Source organism: Bubalus bubalis, chromosome 23 (genome assembly GCF_019923935.1).
Source record: "Bubalus bubalis isolate 160015118507 breed Murrah chromosome 23, NDDB_SH_1, whole genome shotgun sequence".
NCBI lineage: Eukaryota > Metazoa > Chordata > Mammalia > Artiodactyla > Bovidae > Bubalus > Bubalus bubalis.
Genome location: NC_059179.1, coordinates 21,610,484 through 21,633,272, shown reverse-complemented (window position 1 = coordinate 21,633,272; position 22,789 = coordinate 21,610,484). Strand labels below are relative to the sequence as shown.

General features: G+C 45.1%; 1 protein-coding gene across 15 annotated transcripts in view; it reads left to right on the top strand.

The window, feature by feature from the left end:
* SEC31B (SEC31 homolog B, COPII coat complex component) overlaps positions 1-22,789 on the top strand; it is a 65,379-nt gene that overhangs the window by 5,726 nt on the left and 36,864 nt on the right. For 12 of the 15 annotated variants that reach the window (XM_044935371.2, XM_044935369.2, XM_044935368.2 and 9 more), the window contains 17 exons: positions 4,842-5,037; positions 5,247-5,342; positions 6,328-6,471; positions 6,811-6,953; positions 7,808-7,907; positions 8,026-8,187; positions 8,736-8,870; positions 11,792-12,022; positions 13,003-13,077; positions 13,340-13,438; positions 14,875-14,974; positions 15,469-15,647; positions 15,913-16,039; positions 16,400-16,545; positions 17,227-17,400; positions 17,882-18,043; positions 22,577-22,754. In XM_044935371.2, coding sequence (XP_044791306.2) covers positions 4,842-5,037; positions 5,247-5,342; positions 6,328-6,471; positions 6,811-6,953; positions 7,808-7,907; positions 8,026-8,187; positions 8,736-8,870; positions 11,792-12,022; positions 13,003-13,077; positions 13,340-13,438; positions 14,875-14,974; positions 15,469-15,647; positions 15,913-16,039; positions 16,400-16,545; positions 17,227-17,400; positions 17,882-18,043; positions 22,577-22,754 — 2,447 coding nt within the window. The remainder of the gene's footprint in view (positions 1-4,841; positions 5,038-5,246; positions 5,343-6,327; positions 6,472-6,810; positions 6,954-7,807; positions 7,908-8,025; positions 8,188-8,735; positions 8,871-11,791; positions 12,023-13,002; positions 13,078-13,339; positions 13,439-14,874; positions 14,975-15,468; positions 15,648-15,912; positions 16,040-16,399; positions 16,546-17,226; positions 17,401-17,881; positions 18,044-22,576; positions 22,755-22,789) is intronic. The other 3 variants (XM_025273825.3, XM_044935367.2, XM_044935377.2) reach the window with 3 other exon arrangements.

Here is a 22,789-nt window from a genome sequence, read left to right as displayed (position 1 = left end):
GAATCACAGCACGGCCAGGCCTCCCTGTCCATCACCAACTCCCGGAGTTCACTCAAACTCACGTCCATTGAGTCAGTGATGCCATCTAGCCATCTCATCCTCTGTCGTCCCCTTCTCCTCCTGCCCCCAATCCCTCCCAGCATCAGAGTCTTTTCCAGTGAGTCACCTCTTCGCATGAGGTGGCCAAAAGTCTAAGAACCTACTGGGCTCCAAATTTAGGTCTTATGTTCTACCCTTTTTCTAGCTTAATTTCCTTCCTTTTTCTCTAAAAAAAAAAAAAAAAAAAAAAAAAAAAACCCTCTCTGTGTCTCTCTTATTATTGATTTAACATACTTTTCAAAATCTTCCCTCTTCCATTGCCAGCCCTTTTTACCAGACCCAGGCCTCAACTACATTTGAATCCTGAAGATCCCCTTATACTCAATCCATGATGCATCAGAGAAATATTATCTACTTAGAAATACCTGACTGAAAGAGGAATGTTTTGAAAACCATGAGTGTTTGAGTGTAGATAAGAGATAGCCAAAAGCTATAAATAGAGTGAAGAGAGCGTATGGATAAATGCCGCTGGATGCAATCAGCATCAAAATGGATTAGCATGTGCACTGATGCGAGTGATGTTTGGTTTGTTAGATGAATCCCACTCAAAAAAGAAAGCTTTTGGTAGAATAATACATTGTTTATGTATTGACTTTTGGGTTAGGGACACGGCTGCCTGTGCCGGAATGAGTTCAGAGGTCAGTGGGTGATTTGCTGCACTCTACCTCTGTCTACACTGAGGTTCGAGATCTCTGAGTGGCCGCTGTAGCCTATGTCTAACTCATCTTCTAGTAACATGGAGAAAGTAAGTGATCTATCTTTCAATACAGTTATGTCAGTTCAGCTCCTTGGCGGGCAGTATGACCCCTCTTTAGGTAAGAGATCATTTTGTTACCACTCCTAGTTTTCTTGTTTCTAAGACTTGCCTTCTCTTTAGAGACATCAGGATCACAGAGTAGAGAGAACATGGGCTTTGTTGTTGGGTTCGAATCCCAGCTTTACCATATTCTGTCCTATTGGGCACCTTATTTTAACTTCTCTGACTCTATTTTCTCTACTGTAAATTTGAGATATATAGTCGGCACATTGTAGCCTAGTGCATACTAGGCAGTCAGAAAAGTAGTTCTCCTCTCAAACAGCCATTGCTCCACCCCACTGTCTTCCTTCTCCAGCTTGGAGCACTGCCTTCATTGCTCTGTTTAACTTCTAAGGAAACTTGGATTTCCTCAGTTATTTTGGCCAGGATGTGGACAAACTCATTTTCAGTCTAACCCACTAACATGAGGTTGGGGTTTTTCATAAGGAACGTTACTAAGCAAATAAAATTAAAATCCAAAATACAGAAGTACAGAAATCATGGGGACACGAATTTATATAGCATGTATTCCTAATCATACGGCAGCTGAAGCTTGGCCTCCGATGAGCTTAGCCGGTTATGATAATCTGATCTCACAGGTCTCAGTTTATTCTCTCCAGCCTTGTCTTTTCCTTTTTACCAAAAGTGTAGCCATGACTTCATTATTGGGGCTAGTTCATTCTTTATGAATTCAGCTACTTCCTGTTGTTGTAGGCTGGTATGCAGCCTGATGTATCTCAACCTTGGCAACTTGTTAGAATCACAGGGGGCACTTGTTAACAATGTAGATTCTAAGGGCCTGACTCTGGACATTCTGCTTCAGAAGGCCTGGGAGGGAATGAAGGAAGCTGTATTTTCTTCAGGTGCCTCCTCTCATTCTGTGATGCTGTACAGTCTCCATCACTGCCATCATTATCCTGGGAAACTCTAGCAAAGAATTCCACCTGTATTTTCATGTTTTCAAAGTTCCCACTTTCCTATACAAACTCTTCTCCCTATACCTTCTCCTTAAATCTTTTAGTTCCTATTTTCAGGCCATCTTTTTTGTTTGTTTGTTTTATAACTTTTTGTCTTCAATATATTCAAACATAGAAAAGTTGCAGAATATTACAATGATAAAGGCTTCCCTGGTGGCTCAGTGGTAAAGAATCCACCTGCAATGCAAGAGACTCAGGAAACACAGGTTTGATCCCTGGGTCAGGAATATCCCCTGGAGAAGGAAATGGCAACCCACTCCAGTCTTCTTGCCTGGGAAATCCCATGGGCAGAGGAGCCTAGCAGGCTACAGTCCATGGGTTGCAAAGAGTCAAACATGAGTGACTAAGCCCACATACCTTCACTTAGACTCATCAGTTGTTAATGTTTTAACACTAGCAGACATCACATTTGCTCACATGCTGTGTGCTCTCTTTGTACATACACACACACTACTAAATCTTCTTTGCCAGACTCTCCCAGGTGTTCCCCACTCCCAGGTGGTGTCTATCACAGCCATTCAGGCTCTAGTTCCACTCTCAGTGAAGTGTTAACAATAGGAATGTACTTTCTACATGCCTACACAAAGGATAATGATTTTGTCGCACCCTGTATTCTGCAGTTCAGCCACTCTAAAGTAACTGGGCCCTCTTCTTTAACCCTGTGGTGACTCCTTTGGTCTTGGGTACCTTTTACTCTGATTTGTATGTCATGTGCTATGACCATACTGAGGTTGCTGCATTCCCATGTGAGTTTCTCTAGGTGCACCTTCCTCTGCTTCTTGTGTGGACTATTTCAGGCTTCTCTGGGTAATCTGCTGTCTTGCTCTCTGCCCATGCTGAGCTCTAGCCCCTGGATGACATGGCATCCTCTGGAGCCAGCATGGAACCATTCTTCTGCCATGGTAACATCAGCGTAACTTTAGAAAGCAGCCTTTCTGACAGTAGCTTTAGACCCACTGTTTGTTCAGCTGTGCTGTTTCTGTTCAGATGCTGGCCTTGTCTGAATTAGTGCTCAGCTCTTCACTTCTGAGAGGTTAGCTCTGATCTAAGGACTGGCTAGACAGGTTCTTGCCTGGTTTCCCCATTCAATTTCTTTGCTGACTGTTCCCAGAGTGTGGAAACATTTAATTTCAGTTAGGGATCTTACATGACATCATTCAGTGTGAAATCTGCCTTCTCAGAAGGGCTGTGGAAATATCCTTCGCTAACAGCTGTGAAATGGAGGGAAGACGACCTGTGAGGCATTGGGGGTTTCACATCCCTTCCCTAGGAGCTTTTCAGGGGACCTATTCTTGACCAGTGAGCCCAGGGTCCATCTCTTTCTAGTGTGCCAGAATGCAAGATGCTCAGAAAGCCAGAAAAGTGTTTCCCAAACAGTGCATTTATTCTTCATGCCTCTGTGTTTCTCTAAGGCTGGCCCACAGAATACATATGGCAGCTCCAGTAGACTAGTCACATGAGCATGGCATGGGAAGGGCAGGTCTATAGATCTTTTCTCACTTCCTATTTAAGAGGGGACAGCAACTGTTGGCCTAGGGAACCTGCTTCTATTCAGGTGTAGAAGAGTTCGGATCTTCCTCTCAATAGAAGACCATATTTTATGATGGTTAAGAGCTCAGGCTTTGGCATAAGATGGGTCTGACTTTGAACCTTGAGTCTGTCACTTCCTAGCTGTTGCTGCTGCTGCTAAGTCGCGTCAGTCGTGTCTGACTCTGTGTAACCCCAGAGATGGCAGCCCACCAGGCTCCTTTGTCCCTGGGATTCTCCAGGCAAGAACACTGGAGTGGGTTGCCATTTCCTTCTCCAATGCATGAAAGTGAAAAGTGAAAGTGAAGTCGCTCAGTCGTGTCCGACTCCTAGCGACCCCATGGACTGCAGCCCACCGGGCTCCTCCATCCATGGGATTTTCCAGGCAAGAGTACTGGAGTGGGTTGCCATTGCCTTCTCCTTCCTAGCTGTCAGTTCAGTTCAGTCGCTTAGTCGTGTCCGACTCTTTGTGACCCCATGAATTGCAGCTTGCCAGGCCTCCCTGTCCATCACCAACTCCCGGAGTTTACTCAAACTCAGGTCCATCGAGTTGGTGATGCCATCCAGCCATCTCATCCTCTGTCGTCCCCTTCTCCTGCCCCCAATCCCTCCCAGCATCAGAGTCTTTTCCAATGAGTCAACTCTTCACATGAGGTGGCCAAAGTACTGGAGTTTCAGCTTTAGCATCATTCCTTCCAAAGAACGCCCAGGACTGATCTCCTTTAGGATGGACTGGTTGGATCTCCTTGCAGTTCAAGGGACTCTCAAGAGTCTTCTCCAAAACCACAGTTCAAGAGCATCAATTCTTTGGCGCTCAGCTATCTTCACAGTCCAGCTCTCACATCCATACATGACTACTGGAAAAACTATAGCCTTGACTAGACGGACCTTTGTTGGCAAAGTAATGTCTGTGCTTTTGAATATGCTATCTAGGTTGATCATAACTTTCCTTCCAAGGAGTAAGCGTCTTTTAATTTTATGGCTGCAATCACCATCTGCAGTGATTTTGGAGCCCAAAAAAATAGTCTGACACTGTTTCCCCATCAAATAGGAGTAAAATTACTAGCTGTATAACAGAAGTTTTGTAACTTCTCTGTGCCTCACTTTCCTCAATTGAAAATAAGGTAAATACCTCATGGGATTGTTGATCGGCTAATACATGTAAAGCACTTAAAGCAGTGCCTAGTACATAGGAAGTTATCAATAAGTATTGTTATTTGAGTTGGGAGGATTAAGTGAAGTAATCTGTTTGAAGTATTTTTTTCAGCCAAAGGGCAGGGCCAGGCAGAGGAGACTTCTGTTCTGCATCTGGGAAATGAGGGAGACAGGCAGGCCCTAAGGTTGGGGATGCCTGCATAATGGCAGAGGCTGACAAAATGCCCATTCTCTATTGACTGATGTGGACCTGAGTTGTTGCTGATGCCAGTTCCTCCTCTTTGTAGGTTTCACAAGCTGATCTGGGGGAGCTTTGGCAGTGGGCTTCTGGAAGCCTCCGGGGTCATTGCAGGCGGCGGGGACAATGGCATGCTTACTCTGTACAATGTGACCCACATCTTGTCTTCGGGAAAGGAGCCTGTGATTGCCCAGAGACAGAAGCACTCTGGGGCTGTCAGAGCCCTTGACTTTAATCCTTTCCAGGTACTAGCATCTCAGTTGATCAGACCTGGGAGGCACGGAGCAACAGATCTGAAGGGAAGCATTTACTTGTGACCTCTGGTCTGTAACTCTGAGCCTTCCCAGGTTGTTACGGGGGTGGCTTTGAACCCAAATGTGGGTCTCTTTCCCCTTTTTCTGCTTTCATCTCTTCCTGGGATGGTATGTCTCCAAAGGCATATTCCTTCATACAGGGCAACCTCCTGGCCTCAGGGGCCAATGATTCTGAAATCTTCATTTGGGATTTGAATAACCTGAGTGTGCCAATGACCCCAGGATCCAAGTCACAGGTGAGGAGGCTCCTGGTGCTGCTGCTTAAAAGTGTGCAGCTGATTTTCCCAGAGAGAATTAAATTCTGGAGGCAGCCAGCGCACAGATTTCAGTCTTCACCACTGGAGAGCAGTAAAGCTCCACAGACTAACATGTTGCCTACCAGCCAGATAATAGGGGGATGGAGGTGGGTGGGGACTGGTGCGAGGTTGGGGAATAGGGGTAGGGGTGGAAGTGGCTTGTGGTCATTGACTGTCCTAGAAGTTTCTGGAAGGCAAGAAGAGTGAGGGGAGTAAAAGACACTGAGAGAAGGGGTGACTGTACTGTCTATCATAGTATAATTTAAGCAAGGCTGGGCCCTGGGTTTAGCCAACCAGGGGCAAGAGTAGGACACCCAGATACACACTTGTCCTTTTGTGGAGAGGTCAGCTTTGTCCCTGTGTCTTGTTCCCCCATGTAGCTGAGGGGTCTCCTGTATCTCTGTGTCTGAGTGTACATGTCTTGTCAGTCTGTAACTGGGCCCCCATCTTTTTCTTCCTGGCTTTTCTGTCTTATGCATACAGTATCGTGAGGTAAGTTCAGTATGAATTTGATAGCATTTTGTGCCCTAAAGCATCAATGGCTTTTCTGTCTGCCTCATTCTCCCTGGGGGTCTTGGGTGTCTATATTTCCCTCCTTCCTACCCTCACCTTTCTCCTCTCCCTTTTTCTCTTGTCATAGTTGAGAAGGCTCTTTTTAAAATCTTGACTCTGTCCTCTAAGGAGCATCTTGGGATAGGAGTAAAACCCAGGTGCACCTGTCCTTCTTTCAGCTTCTACATCACTTTCTAAAGGATCCTCTCTGGAAAACTTCCCTTCCAGCTTCCTGAGACTGGCATGGTTTGGGTAGCCCCACGTTTACTCTTGGCTTTTCTGTGGGTGGTTGGGATCAGTGGCAGACCAGCTGTCTCTTGGTCCAGGGGTGACAGGTTGTCCTCATCCCACTCCCTGCCCCATTCTGCCTTAGCAGCCCCTGGAGGATATCAAGGCTCTCTCTTGGAACCGTCAAGTTCAACACATTCTGTCTTCTGCTCACCCCAGCGGCAAGGCAGTCGTGTGGGATCTCAGGAAGAATGAACCTATCATCAAAGTCAGTGATCACAGCAACCGGGTGAGTTAAATACAGGCAGAATATAGGCTCGGGCTCTGCTGTCTCTCTCAGGCCTAGCATTGGAGCTGCTCTTCCCCAGGCCAGGGTTCTGCTTTCAGCTGTTACACGTGTGGATTCAGCCCTGTAGTAGATTTCCTATTGAGAGTGAAAGCTCAGAGAAGCTCCTTGCTTATGGTCATCACTTGTTCCCCAGTGGCTGTGGTGTTCCCAATTACATAAGAAAGGCACAAAACACAAAGACACAAAACCCTCAGAGAGGTCCCATTTCAGCTAGACAAAAAGGGTTCATAAAAAGAAGAGTCAGGTTCTATTGCCCCTTGGGATCTGCTTTGTTCACAGATGCACTGCTCAGGCCTGGCCTGGCACCCAGACATCGCCACCCAGTTGGTGCTTTGTTCAGAAGATGATCGTCTTCCAGTAATTCAGCTGTGGGACTTGCGCTTTGCCTCCTCACCCCTAAAGGTGCTGGAGAGTCACAGCAGGTAACATGTCATCCTTGGTGGAGGGCAGGACATAGCTGACCTGGGTAGAGGGCAATACGTGCCTCACTTTGGCTAGCAGACGTTCTCCCCGGCTTCAGAGCCGTCCTGGTGAACACACAGTTATGCAGTTCTAGCCCCACCTTCAATCAAGAGGAGTTCCTATAGACCCCGGGGTTATAGAAAACAGCCTGAGATTCCATGTAACCTCCAGACATATGAGTGGGGGTAGGGTCATGAGAAATATTGGAGCCAATGTTTAGTTCCTCTGGGAGAGCCCCCAGTCTCTGATCTGAGGACATGCTCATTTCTTAGGTAATTAGGTTGCCTCCTCCAAGACTTCTCAATAAAAGAACATTGGCTCCTGTTTTTCCTGTGAACAGGCCTGCCTCTGAAGCTCTAGCTCTTGGGCCTACAGCAGAAGAAGCAGCCCCATAGTCTGTTCTTTCTAACTCAAAGGTCATGCCTTTGTAACTCCTTGGGGACTTCCGAGAGTTAGGTCCTCACTACCCTCCTGGGCTAAAAGCACCCATAGGAATGCTTGCTTCTCTGATTCATGCTGATTCAGAATTTCCACCCACCCTACAATCAGGGAAGAGAAGCAGGCCATCCTGCAGGGACCTGTGGGTGGCAGAGTGGTTATAGCACATCATGCCCACACTCTGAAATTTGACTTGGATTCTGGCTGCATGACTGCTGCAAGTTCCTCAGTTTCTTCCCAAGCCTCATTTTCCTCATTTGTAAAATGAAGCCACACTGCTTATTTTGAGGGGATGACATTTACCCAAGATACATAAGGCACGCTACTTATAGTAGGCATTCAACAAATGTTAGTTCCTCTTCCCTTTCCTTTTCAGGGGGATCCTGTCAGTGTCATGGAGTCAGGCTGATGCTGAGCTGCTGCTCAGTAGTGCCAAGGACAGCCAGATCTTGTGCTGGAACCTGGGGAGCAGTGAGGTAGGCTGGCCCTTCTGTGGGTGTGCTAGGATGGTAGGGCAGTCTCAGCTGCAGCTCTCTGCTCTAGCTGCCTTACCTAAGTCAGGGTTTCCCTCTTGGTTATGTTCCCAAACAATAGGTGGTGTATAAACTACCCATTCTGAGCAGCTGGTGCTTTGATGTGCAGTGGTGCCCTCGGGACCCTCTGGTGTTCTCTGCTGCCTCCTTTGATGGCTGGATCAATTTATACTCTGTGATGGGTAGGAGCTGGGAAGTCCAGCAGATGAGACAGGCTGACAAGGTTTGAAGGGCTTGGTGGAAAATGCTGGAGGGAAGGGACTGTCTCAGTTCGGTGGGAGAACAAAGAACATAAGCCTGGGGAGAAGTGGGGACTCCTGAAGACTTGGGAGACTAGGGCCCTGGGTTTGGGAACCCCGGGTTTGTGAACCTTTGCACCAGTGTCCATCCTCCTGGAAGGATGTCAGTTCCTGCCCAATACAAAGGAGGCCTCTACCTTGACTCTTGTTCTTGGGTGTTCCTTGTGGTATTTCAGGGGAATTGGGCTTCCATGCTGGGACCCCCACTATTTTGAAGAATGAACTTACCTCCCTATCTCCTATAGATACATTTTGTGTCACACTTCACTGTAGACATCGAATGTAGTTGGCTTTCCAGGAGCCTGCTGCATGGGCATCCCATCCTACTACCAGCCCCCTGAAATATGAGAGTCCTGACTTTTGTGGGCCAGACTGGGTATCTCAGGGATCCCTCCCAAAATGGACTTTGTAGGTGGAGTTCCTGCTAAGCCAGCACCCCACACCGGTGATGCAGGTGTCCTTTTGTCCCCAGATCTCGTCTTCCTTCAGCAAAGGCCAGCCTCTCCCACCATTGCAGGTACCAGAGCAAGTGGCCCAAGCATCACTGATACCTCCCCTGAAAAAACCCCCCAAATGGATGAGGAGGCCAGCAGGTGTTTCATTTGCTGTAAGTGTGGTGTGTGTGTATAGCCTACCGTGTCCCCAGCATGGAGCTGTGTTCTATGAGAAGTTTATTCTCACTGCCTGAGTCTCAGATCAGGTCCCATTTTATTGCTCAAGCAGCGATTTGCTAAGCTTTCTTCTCAACCCCTTTACCCTGCTTGCAGTGCCAGTCCTGTCTAAAAGAATTGGTTGCTTTTGAACTTTCACTTACGGAGAATTGCCTGCCATTCCATCTGATTTTCCCGCATACCTGGACTGATAGAGAGTCCAGGCATGGTTAGAATACAAAGCAAGAACAGAATGAATAGAAAGCAGAGGAGAAAGAATGTAAATCTCCTCCTCTCCTCTGCTCAAAACCTTTGACCCTCCCCACTGCCATTGCCCTATAGACTCAAGGCCAAATGTACACAGAGCCCCATTTACCTCCAGGGATGGTTAGGGGTTGGGGGTTGTTCTTGTTGTTCAGTTGCTAAGTCATGTCAGACTCTTTGCAACCCCATGGACTGTACCACGCCAGGCACTCCTCTGTCCTCTACTATCTCCCGGAGTTTGCTCAAGTTCATGTCCATTGAGTCAGTGATGCCATCCAACCATCTCATCCTCTGTCACCGCCTTCTCCTTCTGCCCTCAGTCTTTCCCAGCATCAAGGTCTTTTCCAATGAGTTGGCTCTTTGCATCAGGTGGCCAAAGCATTGGAGCTTTGGCATCAGTCCTTCCAATTAATATTCAGGGCTGATTTTCTTTAAGATTGACTGGTTTGATCTCCTTGCAGTCCAAGGGACTCTCAAGAGTCTTCTCTGGTACCATAATCTGAAAGCATAAATTCTTCAGTGTTCAGCCTTCTTTATGGTCCATTTCTCACATCTTTACATGACTACTGGAAAACCATAGCTTTGATTATATGGGCTTTTATTGGCAAAGTGATGTTTCTGCTTTTTAATACTCTGTCTAGGTTTTTCATAGGTCTCCTTCCAACAAGCAAGGGTCTTTTAATTTTGTGGCTGCAGTCACCATTCATAGTGATTTTAGAGCCCAAGAAATAAAATCTGTCACTGCTTCCACTTTTTTCCCCTTTTCTTTGCCATGATGTGATGGAACCAGATGCCATGAGCTTAGTTTTTTGAGTGTTGCATTTTAAGTCAGCTTTGGCACTCTCTTCCTTTACTCTCATCAAGAGGCTCTTTAGTTCCTCTTCACTTTCTGTCATTAAAGTGGTATCTGCATTTCTGAAGCTGTTGATATTTCTCCCAGGAATCTAGATTCCAATTTGTGATTCATCCAGCCCAGCATTTCAAATGATGTACTCTGCATAGAAGTTAAATTAGCAGGGTGACATATGGGGGATGAGGGACACTACCCTAAACATTGTTTATGTACTGTTCTCACATTCCAAACCCAACCCCTCTCCCAGTGGGGGACAGCAGAGGGAAGGATTTTCCTGCATGTCTCCCACCAACATCACCTCTTAACCTTCAGTCCCTCTGTCTGTGGTCCACTGAGACTCAGCTAGGGACTAGGGCCAAGGAGAAATGGAAATCTCTCCTTAGGAAGAACAGGAAGAAGAGGGTAGAGAACTTGATACCCCCCACATCTCCTGCCCTAGAGAACAGAGGTTAGCAAACAGTCCATGCCATCCAACATTCAAAAAAGAATACATATAAGCACTTTGTAAAACGATTGAGTATTATACAAATCAAAGGTTGAGATGGCTGTGCTTAGCACTGACCTGTAGTGTAGATTTTGTGCTATAAGAGTCACGAGAAGAATTCTGGCTGGAAACACTCATTAAAGAGGGAGAGTAGTGAATGGTTGGGGAGTAGAGTAGTAGTTGTCTAGAATGACCGCAATTGGAATAAACTGAAGAACTTTTAAAAAGTTACCAGTGCCTGGGTACCACCTCCAGAGCTTCTGTTTTTTTTTTTGTCTGGGGTATAGCCTGGTGACTTGGGATAACTCCCCAGGTGGTTTTAATGTGCAGCCAAGGGGAAGAACTGCTGGAGTAAAGGAGCTTGACTGGGCTCTGCTTTTGGGCCAGGTGCTTTATATAATAAAGTACCTAATTTGGTGAGAAGGATGCTCAGGTGGGAGTGTTGTGGTGGATGAAGGCATAGAAGCAGGAATGTACTGGGCACAGAGTGATCACATGAATGAACAGAGAGAACGGTGCTAGAGAGGCAGGTCTGGTCCTGATTTTGAAAGATTTTGTGCATTATAGGCAAAGGAGCTTAAACTCTCTCCTGTGGCCTTGTGAAACCAGTACAAGCTCCTGGATGGCCGTAGGAAAAGGGTGGTAGTCTACGGCTTGGGATGGAGGAGGAAAATGCTAGCACAGGGCATGGGAGACACTGAACAAGAAGGGAGAAGATTTTATTGTTGCTCAGCTGTGATAATGACAAGGAGTTTAGTCCAGAGTTACCTGGAATAGTGATAACTATCAGTCGTGTCCAATTCTTTGCGACCCCGTGGACTGTATTCTACCAGGCTCCTCCGTCCATGGGATTTTCCAGGCAAGAGTACTGGAGTGGGTTGCCATTTCCTTCTCCAGGGGACCTTCCCAACCCAGGGATCGAACCCAGGTCTCCCACATTGCAGGCAGATGCTTTACCGTCTGAGCCACCAGGGAAGCCCCCTTCCTGGGATAGTGATAACTATCATATAACTCTAGGAGAATGATGGTACCAGAACAGGTGAGGAAAGGATGAGTACCATGGACTGTACCTTTTAAGTTAATGGTGCTGAAAGTGCAGGGGTGGTTTTGGGATGTGGGCACATTCACTACTCAATTCCTGATTCTTTCCACCCCCAGGAGTTTTGGGGGTTTTTTTACTGCTTTCCTATCTTTTAGGGTTGACCAATAGATAGCCTCCCCTGTAATCCTGACTTGGTGTTAATTTTTGCCCTATCCTTCTTGTTTTTCTTTATCAGTTTGGGGGCAAGCTGGTGACCTTTGGCCTCCCCAGCACCCCTGTCCATCAGGTGCCACAGCCTTGCCTCCGCCTAGTCTTTATCAGTCAGGTCACCACAGAACCTGAACTCCTGACACAGTCAGCTGAGCTGCAGGAGGCCCTCGGATCAGGAAATCTCCTGAATTACTGTCAGAACAAGATCCACCAAGCATCAGTGCAAAGTGAAAAGATGCTCTGGCAGTTTCTGAAGGTAGGAAGCCTGAAGGCTGGCTGCTCAGAAGTGTCTCCCCAAAGCCAGATAACCTCAGCCTCTGTCAACAACCACCCTATGGCCCAGATTACAGAGGCCTTAACCCTGTTGGGTTTTTTCCTATACAGCACCCATCCTGGGAACAAAATCTGCATTTTACCAGAGGCTCAGAGACTCTTTGTAGCTAGGGAAACTGAGGCATACAAGTGACATTGGCCTTTTTTCTACTATTGCTGATGTCCTGGGTACTTTACCAGAGCCAAGGTGAAGGCTTTTCCAGTGCCATGCCATGGGGCAGTAGGAAGGGAAGAAGATCAGCTGGAAGGAGTCTTCTCACCTAGCCATTTAGATTCACAAGACTGCATCAAGTGGTTCTCTTCTGTGGGAGTCCTTGTTGCAGTCCATGCAGCAGCTTAGGGTTCTCCCCTTCAGCTCCTCAGAAGACAGCTCAGGTGCAAGGAGATGAGATATACATCAAGCTGGTGTGTTAGCTGCCCTAGCTTAGAAGCCTCAGGCCCACAAGGGCCAATATCTCTTTTATGAACTTCAGAAGCATAACTTCTAGGGTTCCTGCAAGGGATTTGTTTAGTACAAGAGTCCTTGCTCTCAGGGAAGCCCATAGCATGGTGTCCACATCAATTATTAATAGTTTACATAGTTCCAGTCCAGATGCAATTTACCAGTCACAAGCAGAAACATAGCTGACATTTTATTCTTATCAGGTTACCAGCGTAATAGATCTAGGAAGTCAACTTGAAGGTCCAGTTCTCATGCAGAAGGGAGAAAGGATTTGTTAACACATCTACCCATAATCCCACAGGAATCAAGTCTGCGGAAAAGAGTGGAGAGATGGTGTTGGCCTCAGGGGGCACTTCTGGTAGAGCTACATTTGAGGGTACACTAGCACAGATGTCCAGCTGGTGCAGGAGAGAGTCATTCACATTCATATAATGGACACTGCTGTGTTCTGTGGCTTCTAGGTGACGTTAGAGAAGGACTCCAGGATGAAGTTCCTGAAGCTATTAGGATACAGTAAAGATGAACTTCAGAAGAAGGTAAGCTGCCTTCACATCAGAAATACATGTTTGTTGTAGAAAAAGAGAATCCTGCCGGTGGAAACCATCTCAGAATACCTCTTCCTGGGCTTCAGTAATGCATATATGAGGATTTTACCTCCTGGAGTTATTCTGATTCCCAGGAAAATAGTACAAAGATCTCAGTAAGTCCAGTTGGTGGAGTATGAAGGTGGGAAGAAAAGCTTAATATTCATTTGATCTCGTGTTGGGAAGAGTGGTATTCATATGTTTCTCCCTGCAGGTGGCCACATGGTTGAGGAGTGATTTGAGGCTGGGTGAGAACCCTCAGTCCAAGGGAGATGACCTCAACAGTAACAGACAACAGGCCTTCTCCATACAGGTATAGAAGGAGCCCAGCCAGCCCCATCTAGGGTAGCATAGAAAACCTGCCCTTAAGGAATCTTCCCCTTCCTAGCCCTTCACTTTGCTCTCAATAAGTGCTCAACTTCTGTGGAAGTTTTCAAACTCCTCACTCATTTAGAACCAGGGAGAGACACAGAACCCATAAGGTTTGGAGCTAGGAGTGGAGCTCTTTTAACCATGAAGTATAGCACTTCCCAAACTTTACCTGGTTATTCTTTTAGCTTTACCCATTAAGAGCCAACTCTTCTTTTTTTTTAATTGAAATATAGTTGATTTACAGTGTTGTGTTAATTTCTGCTGTACTACAAAGTGATTTAGTTATGTGTGTGTGTATATATATATATACACATTCTTTTTTATATTCTTTTCGATTATGGTTTATCACAAGATACTGAATATAATTCCCCATGCTGTACAGTAGCACCTTGTTTATGTATTCTATGTACATTAGTTCGAATCTGCTAATCCCACACTCCCACTCCATCCCTTCCTCACCTCCCTCCCCCTTGGCAACCACAAATCTGTTCTCCATGTCCATGAGTCTGTTTCTATTTCATAGAGAAGTTCATTTGTGTTATAATTTAGATTTCACATATAAATTATATCATATGGTATTTGTCTTTCTTCATCTTGCTGCACATGGCATTGTTTCATTTTTTATGGCTGAGTAGTATTCCGTTGTGTATGTATCACATCTTCTTTATCCATTTACCTGTCAATGGACACTTAGGTTTTCTCCATGTCTTGGCTATTGTGAATAGTGCTGCTGTGAACATAGGGATGCATGTATCTTTTTGAATTATAGTTTTGTCCATATATATGCTCAGGAGAGGGATTCCTGGATCATATGGAAACTCTAGTTTCTTAGGGAACCTCCATACTGTTTTGGCTACACCAGCTTACATTCCCACCAACAGTGTAGGAGGGTTCCCTTTTCTCCACACCCTCTCCAGCATTTATTTGTAGACGTTTTAATGATGGCCATTCTGATTAGTGTAAAGTAATATCTCACTGTAGTTTTGATTTGCATCTCTCAATAATCGAGCATCTTTTCATGTGCCTGTTGACCATTTGTATGTCTTCTTTGGAAAAATATCTGTTTAACTTGTCTGTCCATTTTTCAGTTGGGTTGTTTTTTGTTGTTGAATTATATGAGCTGTTTTGTATATTTTGAAATTAAGCCCTTGTCAGTCACATCATTTGTAAATATTTTCTTCTATTCTGTTTATTGTCTTTTGTTTTTCTTTGCTGTGCAAAAGCTTGCAAGTTTGATTACGTCCCATTTGTTTATTTTTTCTTTTATTTCTATTGAAGGGACAACTCTTAATAGCACTCCCAGAGAGAGCGACTAAGCCAGCTCTCTGTCTTCTAGGCTCATTTCCCAAGTAGCCACTTTTGTCCTTCTTTGTACAGACCTCCAAACATACCACCTGGGAAGCCTCAGCCTCCTCAGACTTCTTTGATGAGCTGATCCCTCAAAACATGACTCCGTGGGAGATCCCCATCACAGAAGGTACCCTGACCCTGAGGGAGAGGAGCCCTCTGTGGGGGTAGGTGGGCTCAGAGTTCTCGAGACCTGGACGCTGCCTTCTTGTCCCCGGCTTCCTGCTTCCCTTCATGATTGCAAATGCTGGGTGGTCCTGTACCAGTCAGAGCTCTCTCTGGCTAAAGAGTTTCATGGATGGATCCTTCATATGGAAGGCCTTCTACCAAGGTATTCTTCATCCCTCTGTCTTCCTGCTTAAAGAACTGTGATCCTCTTCTTGTTGAGCAAACACACAGCACACCTGTGGTGCTGCCACGAGTCCCTCCCTTGTCTTGGGTTCTGTCCTTAGAGATTTACCACTGGACCTGGGCACCCCTGGACACCTCCCTGTATTTTGTTGTGAAGGAATGAATCTTGGGAGTTTGGGGTGAGGGAGACTCAGGGAGGCAGGGTATAGGAGGTGGGGACAGAAAGCACCGGTCTGAGGGCAGGCTGATGCAGAGGGGATGCTCTGCCTGCAGACACGGAGGGACTCCTGAGCCAGGCTCTCCTGCTTGGAGAACTGGGCCCTGCCGTAGAACTGTGTCTGAAGGAAGAGCGCTTTGCTGATGCCATCATCCTGGCCCAGGCTGGAGGCTCAGATCTGCTGAAGCAAGCACAGGAGCGCTACTTGGCCAAGAAGAAAACCGGAATCGCCCCGGTAACTGCCCACCATGCAGAGAGGAGGAGGAGGGGATTACCTGGACTTTGTCAAGTGGCTGTCCGCACTACGGGACTGGCATTTAGAGGATCTGCCTCTCTCTCCTCCTGCTTCAACCACCCTTACCTTACCCCAAGCCCCTAGTCAGTGGTCAAATAGGAAGGCTACTTGGGAGAGGCTTGTCTCAGCACATCCCTGTGTGTGACTCCTGCTGCCTATGCTGCATGAACAGCTGATGGCCTCCTTCCCTCACTGCCCATTACAGCTGCTAGCCTGCATTATACAGAAGAATTGGAAAGACATGGTGCATGCCTGTAGCCTGAAGAACTGGAGAGAGGCTCTGGCCTTGCTGCTGACATACACAGAGCCAGAGAAATTCCCCGAGCTCTGTGGTAGGTGACCCTTGGCTCCAGGGTGGAGTGGTGTGACTCTAGCGTGGAGTCAGTGGACACACTGAGGGAGGAGACAGGGGCACAGCCTGAACTCTGGGAAGCCAAGCCATGTCGTCAGGGACTAGAGTGCATCTCTACTTTCTGTGGAGGGTATTAATTGTCCTCTTTTAATTTTTCTTGTCAAGTCTCAGTGCAAAAGCTTTGCCCTTCACTGCAGAGCAGGATTAGCCTCGGTGTTGTCTTAAAGCCACTGTGGCTACTTGTCCCATAGCTCATGGTCCCCCACCTGTTTTCAAACAGGAGAAGAAGGAGAAGCATAGGGAAGCTGTGCCATTTTAAGAAGCTTCTATCTCTCTGCAGACAGGCTGGGAACTCGTATGGAGCAGGAGAGTGGCTGGGCACTCACCTCTGAAGCCAGACTCTGTTATGTGTGCTCAGGGAGTGTGGAGCGGCTGGTGGAGTGCTGGGCAAAATGCCAGCCGGCTTCATCCCCCGTGGCTTTACAGGTACCCCTTCACTTCAGGGCCCTGGTCCCTCCATACCAGGCCTTCAGGAGAGGCTAGCAGTGGAGATTGCAGGGACATCAGAGGCGGGTCTTCTAGGTATCCAGGATAGAATCAGGCGTTTTAGGGAAGAGGGAAGGGCCCTCAAAGTCTGGGACCTTTTCCATGGATAAGCTGTCATCTTTCCTCCTTCTCAGTCAAGGGAGATTGAGTAGCAGCTGCTTAGATATTAACTTCGTAATTTTTTTCCACTTCAGGTTTGGGTATATAAGTTTACTCTATATTGGAATAATACTGAGTTTGGGCCTTTTATTAGCATCTATGAAAAGTCCTATGAATCTAAGTTGTACCAGATACTCTGCAGGTGCCCAGAGAAGATGGTGATCACAGTCACGGGGAGACAAAGTCACACATGAAATAAAAGGATAACAGAATCTGAAATTGAGATGTATTAGCATAAAAGATAAAGAATCCAAAATGAAGAGGCAGAAATGTACAAGAGTGTAGGACCCAAACAGCTTGGGAAGTGAAGCCAAGTGGCCCTTCTCTGGCTGTTACGTCTCTTACATATCATATATCATCACCTGGTATCTGTAGCAGGGAAGTCCTTGGTTGAGCTGCCTGAGCTAAGAGAGCAGGGTGTGGGTTGATGAGGACTGACTGCCCTTTTCTTTGTCCCTCCAGGACCTGATGGAGAAAGTGATGGTCCTTAAAAGGAGCTTGGAGCTACTGCGGGGTCCTGATGGGGTGAGCCCAGGCCCTGCCACAACCTACAGAATCACTCAGTATGCCAACCTCCTGGCAGCCCAGGGCAGCCTGGCCACTGCCATGAGCTACCTACCCAGTGACTGTGCTCAGGTGAGTGGGAGCATGTGGAGAGAGCAAACCATTTCTTTCAGTCATCTTAACACTAGCTGAGCACTTCTGTGTTACGGGCACTATGCTAAATGCTAAAGCTCCCAGGATAAATAAGACCTAGTCCTTCAGGAAGTTCACAGTCTCTTGGAGGAAAACCAGATGTCAATAATTTATCCTGCCATAACAGAAGCTTATACTAAGCATTGTGGGACTTCACAGGCAAGGGGCTGGCTTTGTTTGGAGAAGCTGAAGAAGGCTTCTCAGTGGTTTAAAACAGCTGAGTTGGACCTTCAAAGAGAAATAACTAGTAAAGCAGATGTCAGTTTGGCAGGGGTTAGAGATCTTTTGAGTTCTCTAAGATGGCTAAAATGTGGAGGGTCAGCTGAGGTTTGAAAGCTATGTGGGGCTAGGCTTGTAAGAGAGGATGTTTGCTTGTTTTAATTTTACTTAACACAGTCTTTCATTATTGTAACTTTTATAGCTACCAGTTCAGCAGCTGAGAGATCGACTTTTTCATGCCCAGGGTTCTGGTGTCTTGGGCCAGCAGTCTCCCCCTTTCCCTTTTCCCCGGGTTGTTGTGGGAGCTACCCCCTACTCTCAAGAGACATCCTCTCCCAGACTGAAATTCCAGTCTTCTCACCAGGTAAGACCCTGCTTATTCAGTTATTCAAAAATACCTATTAAGTGTCTACCAAGTACTAGGCATGATTGCAATATATTAATTTAAAAAATGATGAAAATTCCTATCTTCATAAAGCATCAGTTCAATTCAGTTCAGTTGCTCAGTCGTGTCCGACTCTTTGTGACCCCATGAATTGCAGCATGCCAGGCCTCCCTGTCCATCACCAACTCCCAGAGTTCACACAAACTCAGGTCCATCAAGTCGGTGATGCAACCAGGCCATCTCATCCTCTGTTGTCCCCTTCTCCTCCTGCCCCCAATCCCTCCCAGCATCAGAGTCTTTTCCAGTGAGTCAACTCTTCACATGAGGTGGCCAAAGTACTGGAGTTTCAGCTTTAGCATCATTCCTTCCAAAGAACACCCAGGACTGATCTCCTTTAGAATGGGCTGGTTGGATCTCCTTGCAGTCCAAGGGACTCTCAAGAGTCTTCTCCAGCACCACAGTTCAAAAGCATCAATTCTTCGGCACTCAGCTTTCTTCGCAGTCCAGCTCTCACATCCATACATGACTACTGGAAAAACCATAGCCTTGACTAGACAGACCTTTGTTGGCAAAGTAATGTCTCTGCTTTTGAATATGCTATCTAGGTTGGTCATAACTTTCCTTCCAAGGAGTAAGCGTCTTTTAATTTCATGGCTGCAGTCACCATCTGCAGTGATTTTGGAGCCCCCAAAAATAAAGTCTGACACTGTTCCCACTGTTTCCCCATCTATTTCCCATGAAGTGATGGGACCAGATGCCATGATCTTTGTTTTCTGAATGTTGAGCTTTAAGCCAACTTTTTCACTCTCCTCTTTCACTTTCATCAAGAGGCACTTTAGTTCCTCTTCACTTTCTGCCAAAAGGGTGGTGTCATCTGCATATCTGAGGTTATTGATATTTCTCCCGGAAATCTTGATTCCAGCTTGTGCTTCTTCCAGCCCAGTGTTTCTCATGATGTACTCTGCATATAAGTTAAATAAGCAGGGTGACAATATACAGCCTTGACGTACCCCTTTTCTTATTTGGAACCAGTTTGTTGTTCCATGTCCAGTTCTAACTGTTGCTTCCTGACCTGCATACAGGTTTCTCAAGAGTCAGGTCAGGTGGTCTGGTATGCCCATCTCTTTCAGAATTTTCCACAGTCTATTGTGATCCACAGTCAAAGGCTTTGGCATAGTCAATAAAGCAGAAATAGATGTTTTTCTGGAATTCTCTTGCTTTTTTGATGATCCAGCAGATGTTGGCAATTGGATCTCTGGTTCCTCTGCCTTTTCTAAAACCAGCTTGAACTTCAGGAAGTTCACGGTTCACATATTGCTGAAGCCTGGCTTGGAGAATTTTGAGCATTCCTTTACTAGTGTGTGAGATGAGTACAATTGTGCGGTAGTTTGAGCATTCTTTGGCATTGCCTTTCTTTGGGATTGGAATGAAAACTGACCTTTTCCAGTCCTGTGGCCACTGCTGAGTTTTCCAAATTTGCTGGCATATTGAGTGCAGCACTTTCACAGCATCATCTTTCAGGATTTGAAATAGTTCAACTGGAATTCCATCACCTCCAGTAGCTTTGTTTGTAGTGATGCTTTCTAAGGCCCACTTGACTTCACATTCCAGGATGTCTGGCTCTAGGTGAGTGATCACACCATTGTGATTATCTTGTTCATGAAGATCTTTTTTGTACAGTTCTGTGTATTCTTGCCTGTATTCTTACAGTTCTTGTATTCTTAATATTCTGGCAAGAATATTAAGATATTCTTAATATCTTCTGCTTCTGTTAGGTCCATACCATTTCTGTCCTTTATCAAGCCCATCTCTGCATGAAATGTTCCCTTGGTATTTCTAATTTTCTTGAAGAGATCTCTAGTCTTTCCCATTCTGTTGTTTTCCTCTATTTCTTTGCATTGATCGCTGAGGAAGGCTTTCTTATCTCTTCTTGCCATTCTTTGGAACTCTGCATTCAGATGCTTATATCTTTCCTTTTCTCCTTTGCATTTCGCTTCTCTTCTTTTCACAGTTATTTGTAAGGCCTCCCCAGACAGACATTTTGCTTTTTTGCATTTCTTTTCCATGGGGATGGTCTTGATCCCTGTCTCCTGTACAATGTCACGAACCTCAGTCATAAAGCATAGATTCAGTTATTTTTAAATAGCTGTTTATTGAACAACGGCTAGGCACTTAGAACAGAAAAGTATACAAACCATGATCCTTGCCCTTAATTTGCTCATAGTCTAGTAAGAAGATAGATATGTAAAAATTAACTACAGTAAAATTCATAAATGCCCTGATTGGGATATGATAAAAGAACCCTGAGATCACACGGAAAGCAATTTACTGATATTTGATCTGAGTCTTGAAGATTAAAAGTTATTTAAGCAAAGGAGGAGGGAAGAAAGGTTATTTCAGGCAGAGGGAATGGCATCTGCCAAGGCAGTAAAGGGAAAGTAAGCAAAGCCTGTTTGAGGAATGACTAACATTTTAATGACTTTACAAAGCAGGTGTTATGGCAGTGGAATGAGTTAGTTGAGGCTGGGGTAACAGTAGATCAAGAGAGGCCTGGTATTTCTGTGTTCAAGAGTTTAGAGTTGACCCTGAAGACATTCTGGAGCTATTGAGTGGTCTTGTGCAGGGGAAGGATTAGCTATGTGTCTAGAAAGGGCAAAGCTAGAGACCATTAGGAGCATAGCAGGAGATGATGAAGGAATGAAGTGATCTAAAACTAGAAAGTGAGGTTGGATTTGAGATATTTAGTAGGTAGAATTGACAGAAACTGATGATGATGTAGAGGACAGTGCCCAGATGGATAGGATGCTGTTATTTTATGAGACCAGGAGCCTATCAGAAGGGAGCAAAATCCAGGGAGATTGTAGATAAAGGTATTAGGCAGGAAAATTCTGATTATTTATCCTGTCCCATCTGTTAATTTCCACCCTCATTTTTGTCCCTCCCTCTGCTCCACCTCTTTCTATTATCCTACTTGCTCATTTTCTCTCCCTCCCTCCCCAACCTTCCTCTCTCTTTTCTACTTTGAAATAATTATAGATTCACAAGAAGGCACAATGAAATGTACTGGGAAGTCTCATGCATACCAGACCCACCACATCCGATGTCAGTATCTCAGACAACCACAATACAATAGCAAGACCAGGAAATTGACATTAGTATTATCCACAGATTTCACTGGTTTTACATGTCCTCATATGTGTCTGTGGGTGTATAACTATGTAAGAATTTTTTTTTCATCTTTTTAATAGTCCTTCACAGAGCAACAAAAAAAATTAATTTTATAAGGTCCAATTTATAAAGTTTTCCTTCTGTGGTTCATGCTTTTCATGTTAAGTCAAAGAACTGTTAGCCTAGTACAAGGTCCCCTAAATTTCCTACTGTTTTTTTCTAGAAGTAGTTTTAAGTCCATGTTCCACTTTGGATTAATTTTTGTGTAAGTGTGAAATTTGAGTCAAGGTTTATTTTTTTGCCAATGGATATCCAGAATCACTTATTAAAAAGGCTATCCCTCTTCCTTTTTTCCCAGATTACATGCCTTTAATTTCTCTTGCCTTTTTGTAGTATTAAAATGAGAATGGTGAGTGTGAACACCTTAACCTTGTTTCCAGTCTTAGAGGGAGAACATTCAGTCTTCCAGAACCAAGAATAATGGTAGCTCTACGTTTTTGTAGATGCTCTTTGTGAAGCTAAGGAAATTCCTTCTTTTCCTGGTGTGCTGAGTCTTGAATCAGTGTGCATCATTTTGTATAATCAAATGATTTTTCTTCTGATATGGTGGATTGCATTGATTGATTTTTAAATATATCATGATACACATTCCATGACCAGGAATAAATCCTATTTGGTTGTGGTATATTATTTTTATATACATTGCTGGATTTGATTTACTAAAATTTTGCTGAGGATTTTTGTGCCTAAGTTTATGAGAAATAGTGATCTGTAGTTTTATTTTGTGGTGTTGGTATCAGGGTAGTACTGACCTCATAAAGTAAATTAGGAAATGGTCCTTCTATATTCTGTAAGAGATTATGGAACCTTTGTGTCAATTCTTTGAGTGTTTGGTAAAATTTCTCCAGTGAAACTATCTAGGTCTACCTAGAAACTTTTGGGGGAAGGGGGTGGGAGGAGGTTTTTAATTACAAGTTTAATTCCTTAAATAGTTATAGAACATTCAGGTTTTTGGTTTAATTTTGGCAGAGTTTTGGTAGTTTGTGGTTCTTGAGGAATTGGTCCATTTTTCTAAGTTGTCAAATTATTTGTAAAGTTATTTGTAACATTCCTTATCATCTCTTTCATGGATGCAGGGTCTGTTGGAGTATTCTCTGCTTCATCCTCTATCTTGATGAATTGTGTCTTCTCTATCTTTGTCAGTCTTTATAAAGATTTATCCATTTTGTTGATTTTTTAAAAAATTAGCCTTTGGTTTCATTTTCCCTGTTGTTTTTCCATTTTCAGTTACTTAGTACTTTCTTTTCCCTTCCAAGATGCTGATCCTTTTTTCTCTTCCTACAGGTTCCAATTCTACCTCCAAGGCCAAGGATTTTTACACCTCAGTCATCACTAATGATGCCCTTGACACCTTCCCATCCTAGCCCTTATCAGGGCTCCAGAATGCAGAATACAAGTGACTACAGGCCATCTGGGGTCCAGGAAGCACAGCCTTTGCCTCTGGGCCCTGGGGGAAGGCCTGGTGAGTGACCAACTGAGTGGAAATCTGGCTAGACA